This window comes from Girardinichthys multiradiatus, chromosome 13 (genome assembly GCF_021462225.1).
Source record: "Girardinichthys multiradiatus isolate DD_20200921_A chromosome 13, DD_fGirMul_XY1, whole genome shotgun sequence".
Classification (NCBI taxonomy): domain Eukaryota; kingdom Metazoa; phylum Chordata; class Actinopteri; order Cyprinodontiformes; family Goodeidae; genus Girardinichthys; species Girardinichthys multiradiatus.
Genome location: NC_061806.1, coordinates 20,913,269 through 20,933,830, shown reverse-complemented (window position 1 = coordinate 20,933,830; position 20,562 = coordinate 20,913,269). Strand labels below are relative to the sequence as shown.

The 20,562-nt window shown below is 40.4% G+C and overlaps 1 protein-coding gene across 3 annotated transcripts; it reads right to left on the bottom strand.

Annotated features, from left to right (window-relative positions):
- Nucleotides 1–2,547: 2,547 nt before the first annotated feature.
- LOC124879519 (chondroitin sulfate proteoglycan 5-like) lies at nucleotides 2,548–19,113 on the bottom strand. 3 transcript variants are annotated; one of them, XM_047384129.1, is made up of 6 exons: nucleotides 18,569–19,113; nucleotides 9,757–10,531; nucleotides 7,700–7,888; nucleotides 7,483–7,561; nucleotides 7,015–7,077; nucleotides 2,548–3,499 (listed from the first exon to the last, which is right to left on the bottom strand). In XM_047384129.1, exons 1-6 carry the CDS (start codon nucleotides 18,651–18,653, stop codon nucleotides 3,311–3,313), a joined length of 1,380 nt encoding a protein of 459 aa, XP_047240085.1. In that variant the 5' UTR covers nucleotides 18,654–19,113; the 3' UTR covers nucleotides 2,548–3,310. The 3 variants fall into 3 exon arrangements, with proteins under 3 accessions (XP_047240085.1, XP_047240087.1, XP_047240084.1); XM_047384131.1 differs by lacking the exon at nucleotides 7,015–7,077 and having other exon boundaries at nucleotides 18,569–19,112; XM_047384128.1 differs by lacking the exon at nucleotides 7,015–7,077 and having other exon boundaries at nucleotides 7,399–7,561; nucleotides 18,569–19,107.
- Between the last annotated feature and the right edge of the window lie 1,449 nt (nucleotides 19,114–20,562).

The following is a 20,562-nucleotide window of genomic DNA, read 5'->3' as shown; positions in this document are numbered from 1 at the left end:
AATTTTAAGCTAAATTTAGTACATGGAAATTTAGAGGGCGTAGATCATTTTTGAGCCAAACATTTGTACATTTTCGGCTAAATCAACAACAAATGTTATATCATTGTTTTTCTTCCCTTCAATAACCACCACATGTGTAAGCATCAGCTTAAAGTGACTTCCTGGGGCCAAGTCAAATACTGATCTGAGAAAACTAACTCTAGATGGACCTATTAAGTTTAAGTGATGTGACAGATGCCAACCTTGGTACAACGTTATGAAATCTACATCACTGTTAAACCCTCAACAAAGTAAGATTTTCAGCTTCCATTCACTGCTGCTTTGTTCTATACAACAACAATGGCACATGCTAAGATAATGTTCCTTATAACTTAGTTCCTTAAGTACAAGTTTAGGTCATAAGTGGGTCATTTGACACTGTGGCGAATTACAGGCAGACTGGGCTCATCACAGAGCGCTTTTAAATTCCTGTGTTCAGTGCCAGCCTGTTAGGCCACCAGGGTTATTCTCTCATTTTGTGAACTCAAAATTTCTATTCCCTGGACAGACCTCCATATATACCTTCATCGTACTTACAGCTGGAGACTAAAATATATGCAACTTTCATCCATGTTCTGAGGTGCTTCTCTTTCCCCTTTTCTTTAGGTCACAAGCCATTTTTACAAGCCTGATTACAACTGAAAAGAAAAACTAGTAAAAATGATAGTAAATGCCTTTTAAAAATAGCAATTTTTCCACAAGTTAGTTTGAACGGCATAAATTGGGCTACTTAGGTTTACCACTAGGTGGCAATGTGGAGCTCAATGTCCATGGCTGTAAATCCAAGAAGAAACTGTCGAGATCATAGTCTGGAAACAAACAGGGCTCAGGAAAAACTACACATAATGGTCCAAGAACATATTTAATCATTTATTTATATAAATGCTATCGTATATGACAACCTTTTTCTTTAAGTGTTATAAAATGAAGGAAACTCTAACCAATGCTATGAAATAATATTTAATTGACAACTATTTGGCTATTATATTTCCAACAGTAAGACCTTCTAGAAGGTTTTGTCAGTTCAAACTGGAATTAGCAAAACGAGGTGGAGATGGTGCTGCAGATAGTTAAATAGTTTTGTTTGAATTTTTATAAAGGAGGTTGGTTTGTTCCTAAGCAGGATGTCCCCTATCTAATCTTGGAGGTTTACTAAAGATCCAGGCCGACCATTAGACCTTCTGATTTATTGAGGGCTCGAGTTGGATTTAAATAATGTTAGTCTGCTTTATTCTGTTTATGATGTGTGTTTGGTATCATGGTTCTGCTGAAACCTCAAACTGAGGCCATGTTTCAACTGTCTAGTTGTCAATTTGGAATAAGGTTGGATAACTTGGAGGTAGTCCTCCTTTATTTATGCGCTGCACTAATACCACTAGCAGCTAAACAGACCCATAGCACGATACTGCCCTACCATACTTGACAGCTGTGTTTTACATAAGAAAACGCCTTCTTAACTTGACCAAATAGCTCAGTCTTTGCCCTTGTGCTTTCTCCAAAAAAAAAAAAAACTATTTAGTTTTCACTTATGGCTCCATATGGCTCCAAATTTCAGTCGAGATTGAAGGTGTTGATTTTGGGGAAGGGGTTCTTACTTGATCTGCATTCTCAGGGCCAATGTTGATATCAAGTCACTTCGCTGTGAATTATGATACTGGTGTTCTAACAGCGTTCAGCAATATAGCTGTAGCCTTGTTGTTTTCTGGGCTATTCTAACCAATCTCATTTAATCTGAGGGTGACACTTTGGATCAGACAGTGGAAATTTGGACACATTTGGGTGTTTGAACAGGGCAATGATTACAAACACACATGGAAACTGGTTTTAGAATAGATAAATCAGAGTAACATAACGCATCTGGAATGTTTCCCAAAGTTTCAACGTTAACTCTTCCTAAAATGTGCAGACTATACTTAAAAACCCAGCTAGCAATCAGTTCTGCCAACGTGAGTGGAACATCAAACCAAATATGAGTGGGTAAGTATTTATATATTTGAGACTGGATGTATAATTTTCACTCTCATTGGATAAAATTAAACTTGTGCACCCAACTTCTTTTTTTTAAATTATTGAAACTTGTTTGTAATATAATTGGCCCTGGAAAAGTATTCAGATAAATCATTGAAAGCCCCAAATTATTATGATATGTATGCTCATGATGAATACATGCAAACGTCTGACTGAAACTGTGTGTTTAATTTATAGTTAGGAATATAAAGCAAGATTTGAAAAGTTTTTATGGGAGATTCTAAGAAGGTCACGTTTTTGGAGCTGTCCATGGTCCTGAATGGGTACTTACTGTGGATTTTTGCTGTGTAACCTGTGAGGACCAGCCTACTGTAGCATAAAAGTGGGGTCAGCCATGCATCAGTTATTATTTGGTTAGGCAGTATTAAGCTTCATTGTGTGCAGACATGCAGAAAGAAAAAAAAGAGAAAACAGCCATGGAGGAAGAGAGAGTCTGCAGGGGAAAGTGGACCTAATGGCAACACACAAGGACAAACTGAGTAGAATTAAAAAGATTTATTCCAACAACCGTGAACTGTAACCCTCCATGAATAGCCAAAAAAGTAAAAAAGAATATCAAGTACATTAAAGATAGCAAAACACATTGAAAACCAAGACACAGCGTGTGTAATATATGCATATAGATTCAAATATCAACTCCAAGCAGTTACTTTATCCTCATGTAATCTAGACATATCCACTTATTTTCAAAATGTTGAACATTAAACGTTTGCAAATACAGATTCACTTTATTTCCACATAATTTCCTTTTTTTTTTCAAATTATATGTTTTTCAGACACTTTTTTTTGCTGATAACACCAATGCATGCGGGCAGAGAGACACACTTAGGTGGGGAAAGGCAGAGGCGGGGAGGAGGAAAGGAAGAGAAGGGTAGGGGAAAAGACAATGCAGAAGTTCATTGGCCAAAAGACCAAGGCAGAGCATCAGTAGAGCGAACAGTCAGTCAGTAGTTGGTCCGAGCCAGAGATTTTAGTCCAGCATTAAAGGCAGGTAGGAGGAGGAAATGAGGCGGCGGGGCCACTGTGTGATCGGTGTGAGCATGGCAGCCGCGTAAACAGAACTATTGTGCTTCTCTCGTTGGAACTATAAATATGTGTTGTGCTCACTTTTAACTTTAGATCTTACTAGGTCCTTTTAGAAAATCTTACTTTGCAAGGTGTAAACATTTTTTTTTTTCCTAAGAGCTCTGCGTAAAATATTTTTGTTTGATTCAACAGCTGCACACTTAATCATGTGCTGGCGCTACACCAGGTTGTTCTGGAGCATGTTTACCTCTGCATTTTCCTCTGTGTTGTTGGGGGTGTGGCCATGGACTGCAGAGTCAGGGCGGTTGTTCTCATGTTTCGGGGAGTGGGAGTTCAGGATGTTCATAGACCCCTCCTCCTTGGGCTGAGGAGACTTGGCTTGGTTTTCCTTCTTCTGTGGTTCATCCTGCAGAGACAATCAGTTGCTCTTGAGACATGCATAAGTTGTGGAAAATAAAATTACATTTAGTTCAAGAAACACATTTGTTCTCAGTTAAAACAAAAGATGTCCACTTTTAGTGAAATGTAAAGAAATTCCAGTACACAACTCACTCACTAAGACTTAACAGAGCAATCACTGGGTTATAGCTATTTTTTTTTTTTTTCTATTAACAACACGAGAAGAGTGTCCCAACTAAACTAGAAGTAAAAGTAGAAAGTAGAACAATTCAGTCCAGTAATGTCTAAAGGAGAGATGGGGACCAGAAAGCAAGCTCACATAACACATACAGCATTCTTCACATTCTTGTGCATTTTAGAATCAATATTAAAGTGCTTTAATTGGTCTTTAAAACTATTAGTATTTTCATTTCAACCAGTTTTTTGCAGCACTAGTGGCCTTTATTTTTCTTATGGCGGTAAGCTGAAATGAAACGGGTGGAGAGACGGGCAAGACATGCAGCAAAGGTCGTCAGGGCAGGAGTAGAACCCATGGTGGCTGCATCAAGGACTGAAGTCTCTGAATATGGGTCACCTCTGTGCCACCGCCATGCCCCCATTTCAATCTGTTTAACAGATTTTCATTTATCGTACAGGCCCTTCAGGCTGCCAGGGTGTTCTGGAAAGGGTCTTTAGTTAGTACCTAAAGTTCACAAAGAGGAATCTTTTTCTTAAGTCCTCTCATTTTTGGATCTGAAGACCTGAAGGCAGCTGAGACTGGTGATGTTTTGAGAGAACACAAAAAACAATTATTTGTAATAAATTATATGGCTTTTATTTAAATATTATATGTGCCATTTCCTACATATTTGTATCTCTCTTTTTACTATTTGTGGTTTATGCTTTAAGTTTTGTCTCATAAATATATTTATTTCCTTTATTTCTGCACAATACAAATGTGTTTTTTCTTAGTTCCGCAACATGTATAGTTAGAAGGCCAAAGGTCTGAATTTGGTCTAAATTTGTATGATCAAAATCTAAAAGACTATTCTTGGCCTCCCATCTGACCTCCTTATATTTTCAATGTTGCACACTGGTACAAACCCCTGCTGACTGCAGTGGTGGACCCAATCATTACTAGATGGGACCAATTCTCAGCCTCCCTAGGAAAGCCTACTCTAAGTTGTAGGAAAGGAGGCCCCCGCTGATTGTCAAACTCCAGATCCAGAACAGTGGATCAGATCTTTACCATTTTGGAGTTGCTGATGGAGTCATGAGAGTAAAACTGTGCAGATCTCATTTGAGTCCGTTAGGGCCAGTGTTCATGATTCAGCAAAAATAAAGAGACTGGGCCGAAAAACTGGCCTCCATCCTCTCTGAAGCGACATCACCAAAGTGTAACTACTTGCAAGACACAACACAACACTTTAGAAAAAGAACATCAAACTGAGACATGCTGAAGGAAGTCTCATGATCTGAGGCTGCCTTGTTACTTGAGGACCTAAATGACTTGCCGTAATTGATGGAACGATGAATTCTGCTCTCTACCAGAAAGTCCTTAAGGTAAAAGACCAGTCAACAGTTCATGAGCTAAAGCTCAACTAGGGTTATCCAGCAGGACAGTAATCCAGAGTACACCAGTAGGTCTGCTTCCGAATGGTTCGAAAGTAACAAAATTGGTTTGGCATGGCCTAGTCAATGTCTGGACTTAAATCTAATTCAGATGCTGCAGCATGACTTAACAGTTTGCTTATGTTTGAAATATGGATGAATTAAATCACATGCAAAGTAGAGTGGGTCATAATTCCTCCGCTGCAATGTAAAAGAATCGTTGCCAGTTATCGTAAACACTTGATGGCAGCAATTGCAGCCAAATATGCAACAACAATTTATTAGATTTAGGGGGTATTTACTTTTTCACATACCACCACATTGGTTTGGATAGAATGTTTCACTTATTAAATGAAATCATCATTTGAAAACAGTTTTTTGTATTTATTCAGGTTTTATTTTTCTGATATAAAGAAAATCCTTGATTATCATAAACATTTGAGTGTGACACAAATCTTTAAGGGGGTTAGGAAAAGTTTGACTTTTTAGCAAGTACCGGTATTTGGAAATAAGTATGTGTTGATATTTGTGGTCAACACAAATGTGTTTTATTCCCATGTCAACAAGGGAAGGAGGAGAGGCTTGAGGAAAGAAACTATTGCAAGCAGTTATGGAACAGCTGTGGGAGAGAATAAAAATCATTATTTGCAACTTATTTTCTGCATTTACTTTGCATGCACAAAATATGAAATGTAAAAGAAATGTAAAAGAAGGATTACAGTTATTATACGGGCTGAAACAGTACCAGTATTATTTAATTTAATGCCCTGGTCTGCAAAAAATACCTATTCGTTTTATGACATTTCAGAGAATGCACTCCAGACTATATGCTTGTTGTGGCTTTTTAGCCTCTAGCCCTGACATTTAGAGCATCCGGCAGTCACAGAAACTCATCTATAATCGCTGCAGGGAAACATTAACAGAGATGAAAACAGAGACTAAGGTTGAAAGAAAAATAAGGCGCAATTGTTCATTTAGGTTTTTTTCACCCAGATACATGATTTTTAGAAAACAATAGTCTGATGATGAGTTTCAACAACAGTGAAGTCAAAGATTCATGTCTGTGTTGTTTGCATGTTTGTACATTTGTTGATGTGTCAGTGTGTAAATGTTCAAGCGGGCCATTTATTGGAATGTCATGGACGTTTGAAGGTCATCGGCACAGCAGGCAGTAAATAGGGCACCATCAATCGGTCACGCTTAGCTTCTGCTGGACCCAACACCCTAAGTGCGCTTCAACACGTCGGATTGAAGGTTTCAAAAGTTTAAAGCAACATTTCTGTTCAGATCTCACAGAACAATGCTCTTTGATGGCATCTGTACACTGAGTAAGTTGAGTAAAACAGTCTTATTAATTGCAATTGGGTTCCTCCCACCTGACCCCCCTCCTCCACACACCACACACACACACACACACACACACACACACACACACACACACACACACACACACAGCCCAAACCCCCATTGAGACAGTAATTAATGCACTTGTAATTTGCACCCATTTATATGCTACTGTGAAGCAGTTTGGTTCATAACATCATAGCAACCCTAAATCTGATGCAGAGAAGATATATAGAACAGCTGCACAAGAAGCTAAAATGGCTGCGTGTGCTGAAGGAAATGGAGGTTCTCTTGCCTCGCCGAGCACCTCGGGAAGCAGCAGAGACGCGGGTGAGAAAGGAAACAAATGAGGCAGCCTAGTGTTTAATCATACTGCAGGGGATATTGCATTAAGCATCCGAACAAATGGTTGCCTTGTGAGAGGTCATCCGTCATTTCACCTGGAGTGTGCAATGATCGGATTCAGGAGAGAAATGTTGGAAGTAAGGTTTTCACCATATTTGACAGCTAGTAATTGCACAGTGGGGGGGGATTAAAGCAAATATGGGAGGTGAGCGGAGGCAGAGTAGACATCTCCACTGTGCTTACCTGGAAGTGGTTATAAGGCTTTCTGTGCCTATACTCCCAGGGATTGCTGGTTGTTGATGGCCTCTGAGGGGTGGTCGGTGAATATAAAAATGGTTACACACAGGCATGCTACACAAACTCATTTGCAAGTGGACATCCTAAAGAAAATAATTTGATTTAACTGATGATTGGTAGTTAAACTGAACAGATGGCAAACATGCACACACACTTGGTAGCAGATCAAGATAGATCCATAAAATACAGCAAATCACAGTTTAAGCTGGCTGGGAGGCATAGGAGAGAACATAATGAGGAGCAGGCAGGAACAAAGGGTATAGAGAGAAACAGACTGAAAATACTGAAAACAGAAGGTCAGAAGCCAACAGGAGGAGAGTGGAGGCATACCTGACAGATAATGTTGTCATAGTACGCCAGGTTGTGAGTATGAGCTTGGGGGGCAGGCGGAGGGGTGTCACACAGTTTCCTTACATTTGGCTGCGAGCCGTCAGCTGTCGTCGAAACCGAGAGGCCATCCGTCTGGGGCTCTGTGCTCTGGGGGCGGTACTTACTGCAAGAACGCAGAGAGGGACACGTGTGATATAAATATTTACAGAAGTGTGGTTTTTTTTCTCCATTTGCGGCAAAATGAGTCACGGTAAAAATCAAACAACTCTGGGCATTCCAAAGGCGGGCAGAACACACACACCTGCGTTTGCGGAGGCGCATGTTCTCGTTTTTGAGGCGGTACAGGCTCTTGGCGAAGAAGACAACAATCATGAATAGCAGGAGGACAACGAAAGACGCCACTGCCACCACCACGCACAGCACCTGAAACTCCGTCACGGCCCATTCACAGCGCAGGCCTTTATTCCAGATGTAGTCCTGTACATTACACCTGGACACGAAGGGATAGAGAGAAGAAGAAATATAATACAGAGCTAACTTAGCTTTTAAAATGCTATTACCACTTTGACCTAGCAGATAATGACACATGCTATTAGTGAGCCAGAACCAAGAGGCTCCTCTGTGGGCGTATGGCACTGGCAGATTTAAAGTGCCTTGCAAAGGTATTCATACCTTTACAAGGCAATATATATATATTTTTGGTGGCATTACAACTGCAAACTTTAACTTTCTTATCAAGATTTTGTACGATAGAACACCTAGTAGGGAATAAGAAGTTGAAGAAATAGTATACACAGTTTTCAGTCACAAATGAAAATCTGTCAAATTGTGACTGCCTCTTCCTTAAAGGATCAGAGCATGTGCATACATATGTGTTGTGTTTTCCCCTTTATCTGTTCCACCTGTGAGACTGACTGCAAACGTCTGAATCATTTTTGAATGATTCGGATGAACCAGACTACATCAGATCACATCTGAAGTAGAAGGAACATTTTCTGTATTTGCTGTACCCCACATGGCTTGTGGCAAACTAAAAACAGTACTTCTCACTTCTTTCAATAATGAGGTTCTTCGGGCCACTATTCCATAAAAGACAGATGTGTGGAGTACATGGCTAAACATGTTCCTGTCAAACAATTTTTTCCATCTGAGCTATGGATCTCTAAAACTCTTTTCAGAGTTACCTGCATCTCCGATTAGCTTTGATTTGGGCCATATTCTTCACTTATTTAGAGATGTTCAAAACTTCGGCCTTTCTTGGTCTCCAACAAACCTCTGACGACTTCACAGAACAGCTAGATTGCAGACAGCTGGACTCACTAATTCTGTTTGCTTGTTTCTGAAAGCAAGTAGTAGCACTGGGTTTTACTTAGGGTTAGCAGAGTAAAGGAAGCTGAAAACAAATGCACGGCACACTGTTTTGATCATTACCCTTGCATTTAACAACTATGTGATACTTTCAGTTTGTCTGTCTCGCTGAATCTCAATAAAATACATTGACGTTTGATGCTGCAATATGACAAAATGCGGAAACAGTCAAGCGAAATAGATATTTTGCAAGGCACTGTATCACTGCAAGATGTTCAATATTTTAAAACAGGAATGCAGTAGTACCTGCACATTATGTGGTGCAACCAGGAGCCTGTTCAACAAGCAGCCTTGCACCTAATGAGATCAAAGGATCGGCGCACGTGCATGCATACATGCTTGTATTTTTTTCCGTACCCGTTCTACTTGTGCAACTGACTACAAACATCTAAACCATGTGCAAGTCTATGCATGCATCTGTGCATATGTTTCTGATGTTGCTTTGCAGGTAGGATAGGATGAGCAACAGTTTGTCTCCAAGCCGACAGTCAAGCTGCAGATTGGACAGATGGTTGCAATGCAATCTGGTCTTCGTTGTGTATCTGCATTTTGCATGAGGAAGCTCTGTGTGTTTGTGTGCCTTTCTTTATTATCATATTTCTCTCAGTTCCATCAACAGGCGGCTAGCACGTACTCTCTTCATCTCCCACCTCAAAAAACAGAGCTAATCCTTTGGGGATCCTGCTGTAATCTTGACGAACCCGCATGACACATTAAGCCAGCCTTCTGTCTTTGTGCATGTGTGTGTTTGCCTACATGTAGCGTCCTTAATCTTTCCCTTTGTGTCAGAGGACAAAACATTGGGGAATGATTACAATGAGACAAATTAAAAAGAGGAATGTTTTTGATCCAAACACCCCGGCTGTTAATCAGAGTTGCCAGTTGTCAACTTAAAGGCCACACTGTACTTGTAATACGTTAAACATGCATAAAAAGGAAGACTTCATTGCAAAATACAGAGCTGTCTTGATGCTTTATAATGTGTCTCACCTACAGAAGGCTCCCATTCCTGCCACCACGGTGCACATCCCACCATTGAAGCAAAAGTTAGGTTCAATATCACACTGAGAAACACAAACTCCTGGTCCAGACAGCACAAAGCCCAGCCTGCAGCCATCCGCACCCATGGCCCCACTTATACCCACTCCATCATTGTTGTCTAGTCCCTGCATAGGAGGAGCTGGTAAAGCTGACCCACCACTGACGTTTGGCTTTATATCTTTGCGGATCGCCGGGGAACCTGCCAAGAGTGGATTCTCATCCTCCATGTCCGCTGGAGGTGAAGGGGTTGGTTCAGGTACTGGAGTAGTATCTACTGCTGAGACGTCATTGTCAGAAGACAGGTAGTCGTAATAATCGTTTATGGCCCACTTATCAGGGTCTCCACCTTTCTGCTTTTGAGCTTTGGGGGTTTTCGTCCAATCCAGAGTGACATCAGAGGGCACAACATCTGGAGCTGGACTGTGAAACGCCACTGTGATAACGTCATCAGATAACGGGTTACTGGGATGGTCTGGTCCTGCCCCCGCCCCCCCAGCTGTTAGTTCCTCCCCATGTTGGTCCTCCTCTACAAAATCCAAGTGGTGGCGTTTGTGAGAGTGGTGATGTCTGGCGGAGCTGAGCGGGAGCCTGGCGCCAATTCCTGCCCCAATCAGATGCTCTCTCTCTGCTGAGTCATCACTGAGAACCATTCTGGTGTCCAAGGCTTCCTTGTGGACAGATGAGTGGTTGTGGTGAGGATGCCGTCTGGCCAGTGAGTGCCGCCCTGTCAAGAAACATAACAAAAAAATTTTTACTGCAAAGATGATTTCTACAGCAATTATATATTCCTGCCCAAACAAAACAAAGCTGTGAGCTCTTAAGTCAAAGCAAAAGCAGTCATGACAGTTGTGATTTCTTACTGTTTAAATCCTGATATGGGCAATGGAAGAAGGTTGCTTTTGCCTTGTGTCTAGTGAAGCCTGCTATCTTGTAGAAAGTCCCAAAGACGAACCATTTTTAGTTTTTTATCATATGTTTACTTCAAAATGTCTTGGTATTCAAAGAGTTCCTGAGATTTACAGTCTTTGAAAGAGAAACAGGCCCACAGCATCACAGATTCTACATCATACTTAAGAATGGGAATGAAAAGCTTTTTCACATATTGTTCCTTTTTTCACTCCAAACCCATCTGGAGTGTTTGTTGCTACAAAGATCAATTTATGCCTGGCCAGACCTCAAACCCTCCAGGTAAAATCACTCCCCATCTAAGTTAGTGAGGGCAGGACAGAAAAACATGCCACCAAAACATATAGCTTCTAATAGTTGCTTTGTTTATTTGGTGGCCTCAAAATGCCATTTTGTTCATGGTGGCAAGATTAACGTGGGTTCTGGCCATATTTGTTACAGTTGACTTATTTGCTACGGTTTTTTTAATTATGCAATTTACCTAACACATTTACCTATTTTGTTATAGTCCACAAATCTACTTACATGTAATGCTTTCTTGTCTTTCCCATTTTTAAGATTTGCTCAGAAATATAGACCTTAATGGTGCATCATATGTATACCCTATGATAAAAGGAAGCCAAAAATATATAATATAAAAGTAAAATGTCCATTATAAATCAAAAATGCTTCCTTACCTTACATTTGGATTTATTTTATAGGAATTTTTAGGGGTGCCAGAAGGAATTGGGCTCATATTTTTGCTAAAAAAGAAACACATTTTATAATTTCTTAACATGAAATTTTAAAGGCAGAAACCTTTTTAGTGTAGTTACTGTTTTCTACTACTTTCTACACATTTTTGCTAGGGCTGTGGTGGGAACTGTTTATGCATTAGGACAAGATTGAACCTTTTTTTAAATTTTGTCACACTACTTACTACATTACAACAGTTTTGTCACATTGCCTCTTGGCCAGGTCTCCTTCGAAAAAAGAGATTTTATTTCAAGGGACTTCCTTGTAAAATAAAAGTTAAACAAATTTAAAAATAAACCACAAATTTTAATCTCTTTAATTAGGATTTCGGGATTTTGTCGTTGCACGCCTACAGACTGGATTCTTTTGGTCAATTCTTTGCCAAATAGCTAAACCTTAGTTTGATTGGATGGAAAGCAACTCAACATCACTTCTCTGGTTTCGCCACAGATTCTCAATTGGATTTTGATCTTCTTTTTAACACATAAATATACATTGATATTAACCATCCCACTGTACCTCTGGCTGTATGTTTAACGTTATTGTCCTGGTTGAAGGTGAAACTCTGCAGCTCTATCAAGTCTTTGGCACTCTCTTGTACAGGTTTTCAACTAAAATTGCCCTATATTTTGCTCCATCCATCTGTCCATCAATTCCAACCACCTTACCTTTCCCTGCTGAAATTACAGCATGTCCACAGCCCATCATGTTCCATTGTAGGGATACTGAGTTCAGGGTGGGGTGCATGTGTTGGTTTTCTGCCACACCTAGCATTCATGTTGCATGAAGACCAAAACCCTCAGTTTGGTCTCATCTGAATATAGTAATCTACATTTATCAACTAGGGCAGTGAAAAGTTAGCAGAGTTAACATACTAACTTATCCACCTTCAGGCTAGTGCAATCATAAAAATGAAGGATTTTTGCTTCCAATGAGATGCTTGGTACCTAATAAACAAATACAGTAGTAGTACTGTTAAACAGTGTTGAAACTTGTACTATTGGTATTCAAACTTGGAGCTAGATGGAAAGACAGGGGACAGCTGTGAGTTAGGAAGATGTGTAGTCCTCTCCCAACAGGCAGGTTGTCCATTTAGTCATAGCTTTCCCAGCGACATATCAAACCAACCTTAGACAAGACACTGAATGCCCCCAATCTGCAAATCAGTGTGTAAATGTGTGTGTGGATGGGTTAAAGTGGCTTGTTGTGTAAGAGCGCTTTAAGTGGCCAGTAAGGCTAAAAAAGTGCTTTTTATGTGCCATCCATAAAGCTCTTTATCTTCTAGGAATATTTTTTTTGTATGTTCCCACAATTGTCTGCCGTCTCTTTACATGTTTCTTTGGCCTGCATCTGCAGAACAGCTTAACCTAGCCAAAGGGTTTGCTGGACGGCTTCTCTTCCATCATCACCCTCAAATCCTTCTGTTCAATAAGAAGTGCCACCTTTCAATATGTGGTTCTCCATTCAGCACTCAAACAAAAACCATCTGAACGTGCCTCGAGTCACGAAGACTGGTGGCAGCTAAGAAGCCATGAGATTCACCTCACTTGCACACACTCACGGAGTGCAGTTGCCATGGTGAGATGTAAAGAGGTGCTGTGTTGGAAGGAGGAGCAGGCGAGGGAAATGCAGTGGAAACAGAGACTCTAGTGTTGGCGCTCCTTCTCTTCCCTGTTTTTCAATCAATCACCCGGCCAATCAGTAGGCGCTGGATGCCAGCTCCATCTCTGGGAAAAGAAGGACTTGGAATGAATCTGAAGGCCTCTGGTAATGCTTTTCTTTTTTGGAAAGAGACATTCTCCATCGTCTCGAACCGACTTCAACAGATTTGGTTCTCACTGAAGAGATCAGTCTGCCAATTTGCTCGGTTGAGCCTTAGACGAAGCTGCATCCTGTTAACAGCTGGAAGTCTTTGAAGAGAGTCAAAGAGTAAAAGAGGAACATGAGGAGATTACAAGATACTCAAACTAAACTTATGATGCTCTGCTTTTGTTATGTGACATCTGTCTTTGGCAGGCCGTGATTTGTACCTTTAACTGGCTTTCAGCTCATAACCTCTAGCACTGCACTGAGCTAGTCACCATGGTAACAAGATCTACCTGTGGTCACTTTGATTGGTTAGGACTGAGACAGCCACGCCAACTAAAAACACCAAAATATACAAGCAGAGCAACAAGACAGAACATTTGATTTGAGAATTAAATCATATTTTATTAACATTATTTATTCCAGGCATTTTAAAACTCCAATCTCTACCCTGTTGTCTTTTGTGGGTTTTGTATTATTTCTAAACTATTAATACCATCCTGACCTCACCTCCTTCAGTGTGTTTTGGTGTGAAAGATGGCAACAGACTGATCTATTCTGACATATCATGAGCTTTGTGGGGCTGCAGGGCAGATGGACCACACAGTATGCAGCCACTCAGTGAGTGCATACACACATACACACATAGACACACAGACACACACACACACACACACGCACACGCACACACACACACACACACACACACACACACACACACACACACAGTGCACCCAAGAGTCTGGATCCAATCCATGTCATTTTCCATGGCTGCATCAAGAAAAGGCCATTGCTATGCATTGATGGAGTTATTAGCCTTTTACTTTATTATTTTACTGAAAGAATGTTAATTAAATCCTCAGAAACAGAACAGTGGCTGACACTATTTACATTCAACTTGATCCCCTCTGAACATTTATTAGTCCTATAGTCTTTTATTTAAAATACTGTAGTACAAAATATTAGAATAGAATAGAATAGAATAGAATATAATAGAATAGAATAATCATTTATTTGTCACTGTATGAGTAAATTCTTGGGTAAGGATGTGTTAAGAAACTATACAGTTGTGCCTAAAATACAAAGTGAAAAACTGGACTGGAAAATTGGGTTTGTCTGGTAAAGTGCCATACTGGTTCAGAACTTATCAGATCTCATTTGGCAGACTACTTTGTGTCATTGGGCTGGTATAAATCTTAGCAAACAGAGATCACATATGGGGTTCCTCAAGGCTCCATTCTTATGCCACTTGTGTACAGTACTACCTATTTGCTCTCCACAGTTCAGATTGTGGATTAATACAACATCTCTTACCATACATATGTTGATGGCACAACTTTATATTTATGTTAACCTGCTTGACCACAGTTGATAACAGTTAGTAATTCTATGTCAGTGAAGGGATGGGTCAGAATTTCCTCTAACTTAATCCAGAAAAGACAAAAATTACTGTTTTTGCTCCCGAATAATGAAAGGCTAGAGGTCAGCACTCAAATACTAAATGAGGCTACAGACCACATGCAAGAAAAGTCAGAGTTATTGTAAATTTAGACCTACATTCTAACAACCACACAGAGTTTATCATTCTCCTACCATACTGAAACTGTGCCAAAAAATGTTTTCCTGCCTAAACAGAACACAGAAAAAACTACCGCGTGTTTTATATTTAGTAGGCAGATTAATGTCAGGGCATCTTCACAGGTCTCTGCAAAAAAATCTTTTTAACTTTGAAACTGTCGTCACATTTGCAATAGGCAGGTATTTACATAAAAGCAAGTGATAACTTCCATGGAAGTAAGAGGCAGTGTGCCACCAATACCTCTAGTGACAATAAAACAAGTAAAGCGTTTCCAGTCACTGAGTTACTATCCAATAGAAAAGTAATTTAGTGTAAAAATCAATAGAATAGTGTTTACTTAAACCACTACAATATTTTTGCCTATTACACCACTTCACTTACTTTACTCTAACCCAAAATGATCTACATGGTTTGTTCACATTCTGTCTCACACAAAAAGATACCTGAAAGTTCGCCACCTCCTACCTACATTTCTTTAGTAAATAATTATAAGCTTCTGTGAAAATAACTGCCCAACGTAAACATAATGATGGTTTAAAAGTCCATAAAGTAATATTTGCATAAATCACTATGACATTTTTGAAATTGGAGACGTTTTTAAGATCAGAAGTCTGACATGGTCTTGGTAACACTGGGACTATCATCTAGATTCAATTTCCAGCACCAACTAAGGGTGGCTTTAAAACCCTTAACTATCACTTTAACAAGACAAATGGATTTGAAGAAATTCCAACAAACACTTTTTGGCCATCAGTAAATCAATTGATAAATAAAGAAAATGTCAAAATAGTCAATAATAATAATAAAGTAATACTGCTACTACTACCACTTCTCTACTACTAATACTACTACTAATAATAATAATAATAGTAATTATTATTATCATTATTATTATTATTATTGCCTATTATTATTATAATTATTATAACAGATCCATACAAATTAATATAGCCTAATAGTCTAAATATATAGCCTATGGACCAGCTCCACCTCAAATTGCCAATCGGATTGAAATGATACACCTGTGTGTCTTGCACCTAATAAATCATATCCCCAACCCTAACCACGGGCCACTTGGTAGCTGTGGTTTAAATCAGAGAGGGAGGATGCCAGACATGTCTAGACCTTTTTGCTCATCAAGGTGGAGGTGCATCTCAATAGAATTTTGTGAAAAAGTTAAATGTTTGTTGTCACCAATTTCAAAAAGTGAAACTCATATATAGTTTCATTACACATAGAGTGAACTATTTCAAGCCTTTATTTCTTGTAATTGTGATGATTGTGGCTTAGAGATACTAAATACCGAAAATTCAGAAAAGTGGAATATTCCTAAGATTAATAAAAAAGGATATTTTAAATATAAATGGCAAGTTTCTAAAAAATATGTTCATTTCTATGTACTCAATACTTGGTGGGTTCTCCTTTTGCATGAATTTTGCAGCGTGGCAGTGGGGCAATCAGCCTGTGGCACTTCTAAGGTGTGATGGAAGCCCAGGTTGCTTCGATAGCTGCCTTCAGGTCATCTGTATTGTTGGATTTGGTGTTGCTCATCTTTTTCTTGACAATACTCCATAGATTCTCTATGGGGTTCAGGTCAGGCCAGTTTGATGGCCAATCAAGGACAGTACCACCATGGCCATTGAACCAGATTTTAGTACCTTTGCTAGTGTTGCCAGGTGCCAAGCCCTGCAGGAAAATGAAATCCGCATCTCCATAAAGCTTGTCAGCAGAAACAAGCAAGAAGTGATCTAGAGTTTCCCAATAGATGGCTGTGTTTACTGTGGACTTTGGAAAACACGGTGGATCAACACCAGCAGATAAAATGGCCACTACACACTGAACTTCAAGCAACACTGATCTTTGCCTCTCCATTCTTCCTCTTCCTCCATACTCTGGGACCTTGATTTAAAAATGAAATGCAAACTTTACTTGCATCTGAAAACAAGACTTTGAGGCACTGAGCAACAGGCCAGTTCCTTTTCTTCTTAGCCCAGGTTAGACACTTCTGACATCTCTGGATCAGGATGTGACTCGTTTGTGCATAGTGGCTCATGATGCACTGACTCCCGCATCAGTCCACTCTTTGTGAAGCTTCTTGAATGGGTTAACTTGACAATTCTCTCAAGCATGAGGTTGTCCTCATTGCTGATGCACCTTTTCCTATTACACTTTTTCCTTCTATTCAACTTTCCATGACTATGCTTGGATGCAGCACTCTGTGGACAACCTGCTTTTTTACTAATGACCTTTTGTAGTTTGCCCACCTTGTGTAGGGTGTCACTGACTTCCCAATGATTGTGTAGCCTATGACCCAGACTGAGAGACCATTTAGAGGTTCAGGAAAGTTTTGCAGGTGTTTTAAGTTAATTTGGTGATTAGGGTGTGACACCATGTATTTCCAGTAATTAACTTTTCACAATATTCTAAATTTCTGAGACAGAAAATTCAGGATTTTCATTATATGTAACCCATAATCATCAAAATGACAAGAAATAAGGGCTTGAAATATTTCACTCTATGTGTAATGAATCTAATATATGGGTTTCACTTTCTGAAATGAGTGACAAAAGCTGCTAAAATTTTGACGAAATTAAAATTGTTTGATGCACCTATATGTCACAGTGTTAACGCCTGGTCTGCGCGCTCCCGCATGAACCCCAGCGACCCCACGTACGGGCACGAGCCACCCTGTTGCTGGGCAGCGGCGGTGCTCTTTTTTTTTTTACGCGGGTAACATTTTTTGTCCTTATTTCCAGTAGTCTGTTGCGATTTTTCTTCTTATGTTAGAAGAATAACAGAACGGTAGAATTAAAAGGAGGAAGGGGGCAGATGGAGCTTGTCCAGAACCAAACCCCCGCCCTCTCCACCCGGATGTCTGGAGGAATTCATTGCTTTTAGCGGCACAATGCGCTTCATGTAGCCAGACCACAGTGCACCTAATCCTGCCTTTGTCTGGAGACGCACCGCGGTGAATCTTATTATCTGCAGGCATATCTCACTTATAAAGATGTAACCTACAGCCATGAAGCTTATATCTAATCATCTTTAGGCCTAATGAGCGAAAAAGAAGAGATTGTCTTCGCCACTGTCAAAATAGACTCGAGATTGCCTAAAATAGCAACATCACTGTCATAGAGGAGTTAATTAACAGTTATAGACCAATTCATTTATACAAAAGGATTTAGCTGCATTTAGTAAAGTTATTGCATTTGAATGTTTGTGCTATTTAAACGAAGATTTTGGAACATAAGAATAAACAGCTACTACAGCAATACTTCACATTATAGTGTTTCTTTTTATATACTCGGTCCATTCGACAGTGGCACTATTATCTATAGCAATGCAGCTTAAAAATCTATCAGTTCTAAAACAAATCTTCTAAGTCAAACGGTCAATGAAATTCAAAATGTTGCACCTTCATGTCCTGTTCCCAATTAATCACGTCACCCTTGTCACCTTTATCAAATTAAAAGGAATGTAATAGCAATATTGCGCCGTGGCAATATTTTTCTCAATGGCAAATCAATGCAAAGCCTTTGTCCATGCGATTAATGAAGAATAAATCTCTTCCTGAATGTTACTTCTCCATCTGAAGATTCTGCTTGTTTTATTAAATCCCCGTCCAAGTGCAGGTGTGATTTAATTCAAAAACGTGCGCGCTACCTTGCACAAATGCCCAAACTACACTACCACGCACACGCGCAGGGTGGGTCTCCGGTGGAGCGGCGGTCTTACCGTTATGTGCACACAGAGGGATGATGAGCAAGGAGATGGTCAGTAGCACCTGCCAGGTTCTCAGACGGCGGTCTCCAGGAGCCATAGTGTGGATTAGCTATTAACTTGACACGTTGATAAAAAAAAAAAAATCTGATCTGATCTTTTCCCCTTCTTCTGACCGGTCAGATGCGGTCGCAGTTAATCCAGATCACAGCGGATTCAGTCAAAGTTCAGACCTCCTCAGTTCTGGTCATGCCGCCTCCTGTGTGTTTGTCTGCCTGGTTTAACAGCGCGGGGACGGTCCCATTGTCCCCAAGCGGCTGGCCTGTCCTTCTCGCACCTTTTTGAGCGCACGTCTCACGGTGTGCGCCTTTGGGGTTCCGTCGACAGCAGCAGCAGCAGCAAAAGCGCCGTGGGGAATGTGGTTGTAGCGTAATGACGCTCACGACCAGCGGAGGGTCCGTAGACGAGATTTTAATGAGACTGGTCTCTCGTGCTTGCCTGTCTGAGCAAAATGCGTTCGGGTGTCAAAGTGCCAGCGCACACGCGCACACACTCACACACACATATCCACACACACAAACACACACATCCACACAAACACACACACACACACACACACACACACACACACATATCCACACACACATCCACACAAACACACACACACACACACACTCACACACACATATCCACACACACAAACACACACATCCACACAAACACACACACACACACACACACACACACACACATATCCACACACACATCCACACAAACACACACACACACACACACTCACACACACATATCCACACACACAAACACACACATCCACACAAACACACACACACACACACACACACACACACACATCCACACAAACACACACACTCACACACACATTTCCACACACACATATCCACACAAACACACACACACACATTTCCACACACACATATCCACACAAACACACACACACACACACATTTCCACACACACATATCCACACAAACACAAACACACACACATAGTAAACGCTCCTCTGAGGCCAGCCTCAGCATATGCAGTTCGTGCAGAATGGGAGTGAATGTGTCTGTTGTCAATTGCACGTCAATATGCTCCATTTTGCACCACAGTTCGAGCGATGAGAACATTGCGTGTGCCCCCCACTTTGGGTGGTGTTTGTGTGTCAGTAGGTTATTGGGTGCATGCTGCCTTTTGCCAGCAGAAAGAGGTGTGTGCACGCACATGCCTGGATAATCCTCTTAATGTTATATTAAGATATAGACGCAAGACAAAAACACGTGCTAGTTAATCACTTTGTCATGCAGAGTCGGCTTGAGGTAAAGGCGGACTTTGCGGCTGCTTAGGGTTTCCTGGACAGCAGGACCTTACTTCACAATGTACACAATACCAAATACACCACTCATTGGCGTTTTTGATATGGGGATCTGGCTCTCTTTCCAGTGTGACATTGCCTAGGGGGAACAAAGAGGGACACATCTGACCAATGAACAGACTCCAAGTTCTAATGTGGTTAGTAGTGCTCTGTGTGAAAAGAAACAGAACCATCTGGAAGTTAAAGATAACAAACTCATCAACTATTTCGGAAAGAAGAACACACTTCACTTAACCTTAAGTATACACTTTACCTCAAATTACCGATCTGTGAATGTGTGCGCGTTAGCGAGTGTGTCTGGGTGAATGTGGGTCTAGTGTAAAGCGCTTTTAGTGGTCAGTACGACCGGAAAAGCGCTTTATAAGTTCATTCAATTTGCCACTAATAAATATTGAAAAATCAAACAAATGTTTATAATCTGAAGTTCAGTGGATTTAATAAACTATTTGAATTGATTTTCAAGAATAAACATTCAATGTTGCACATTTTTGGCTCATTACTTAACTGTAAACATAACGTAAAAAGGTCTGTTGCACTATGGGGGCTGTTGGAGTCCTGACATACATGCTTGTCAGAACCATTGACCTTATAGGGCAGCTATGATATATAA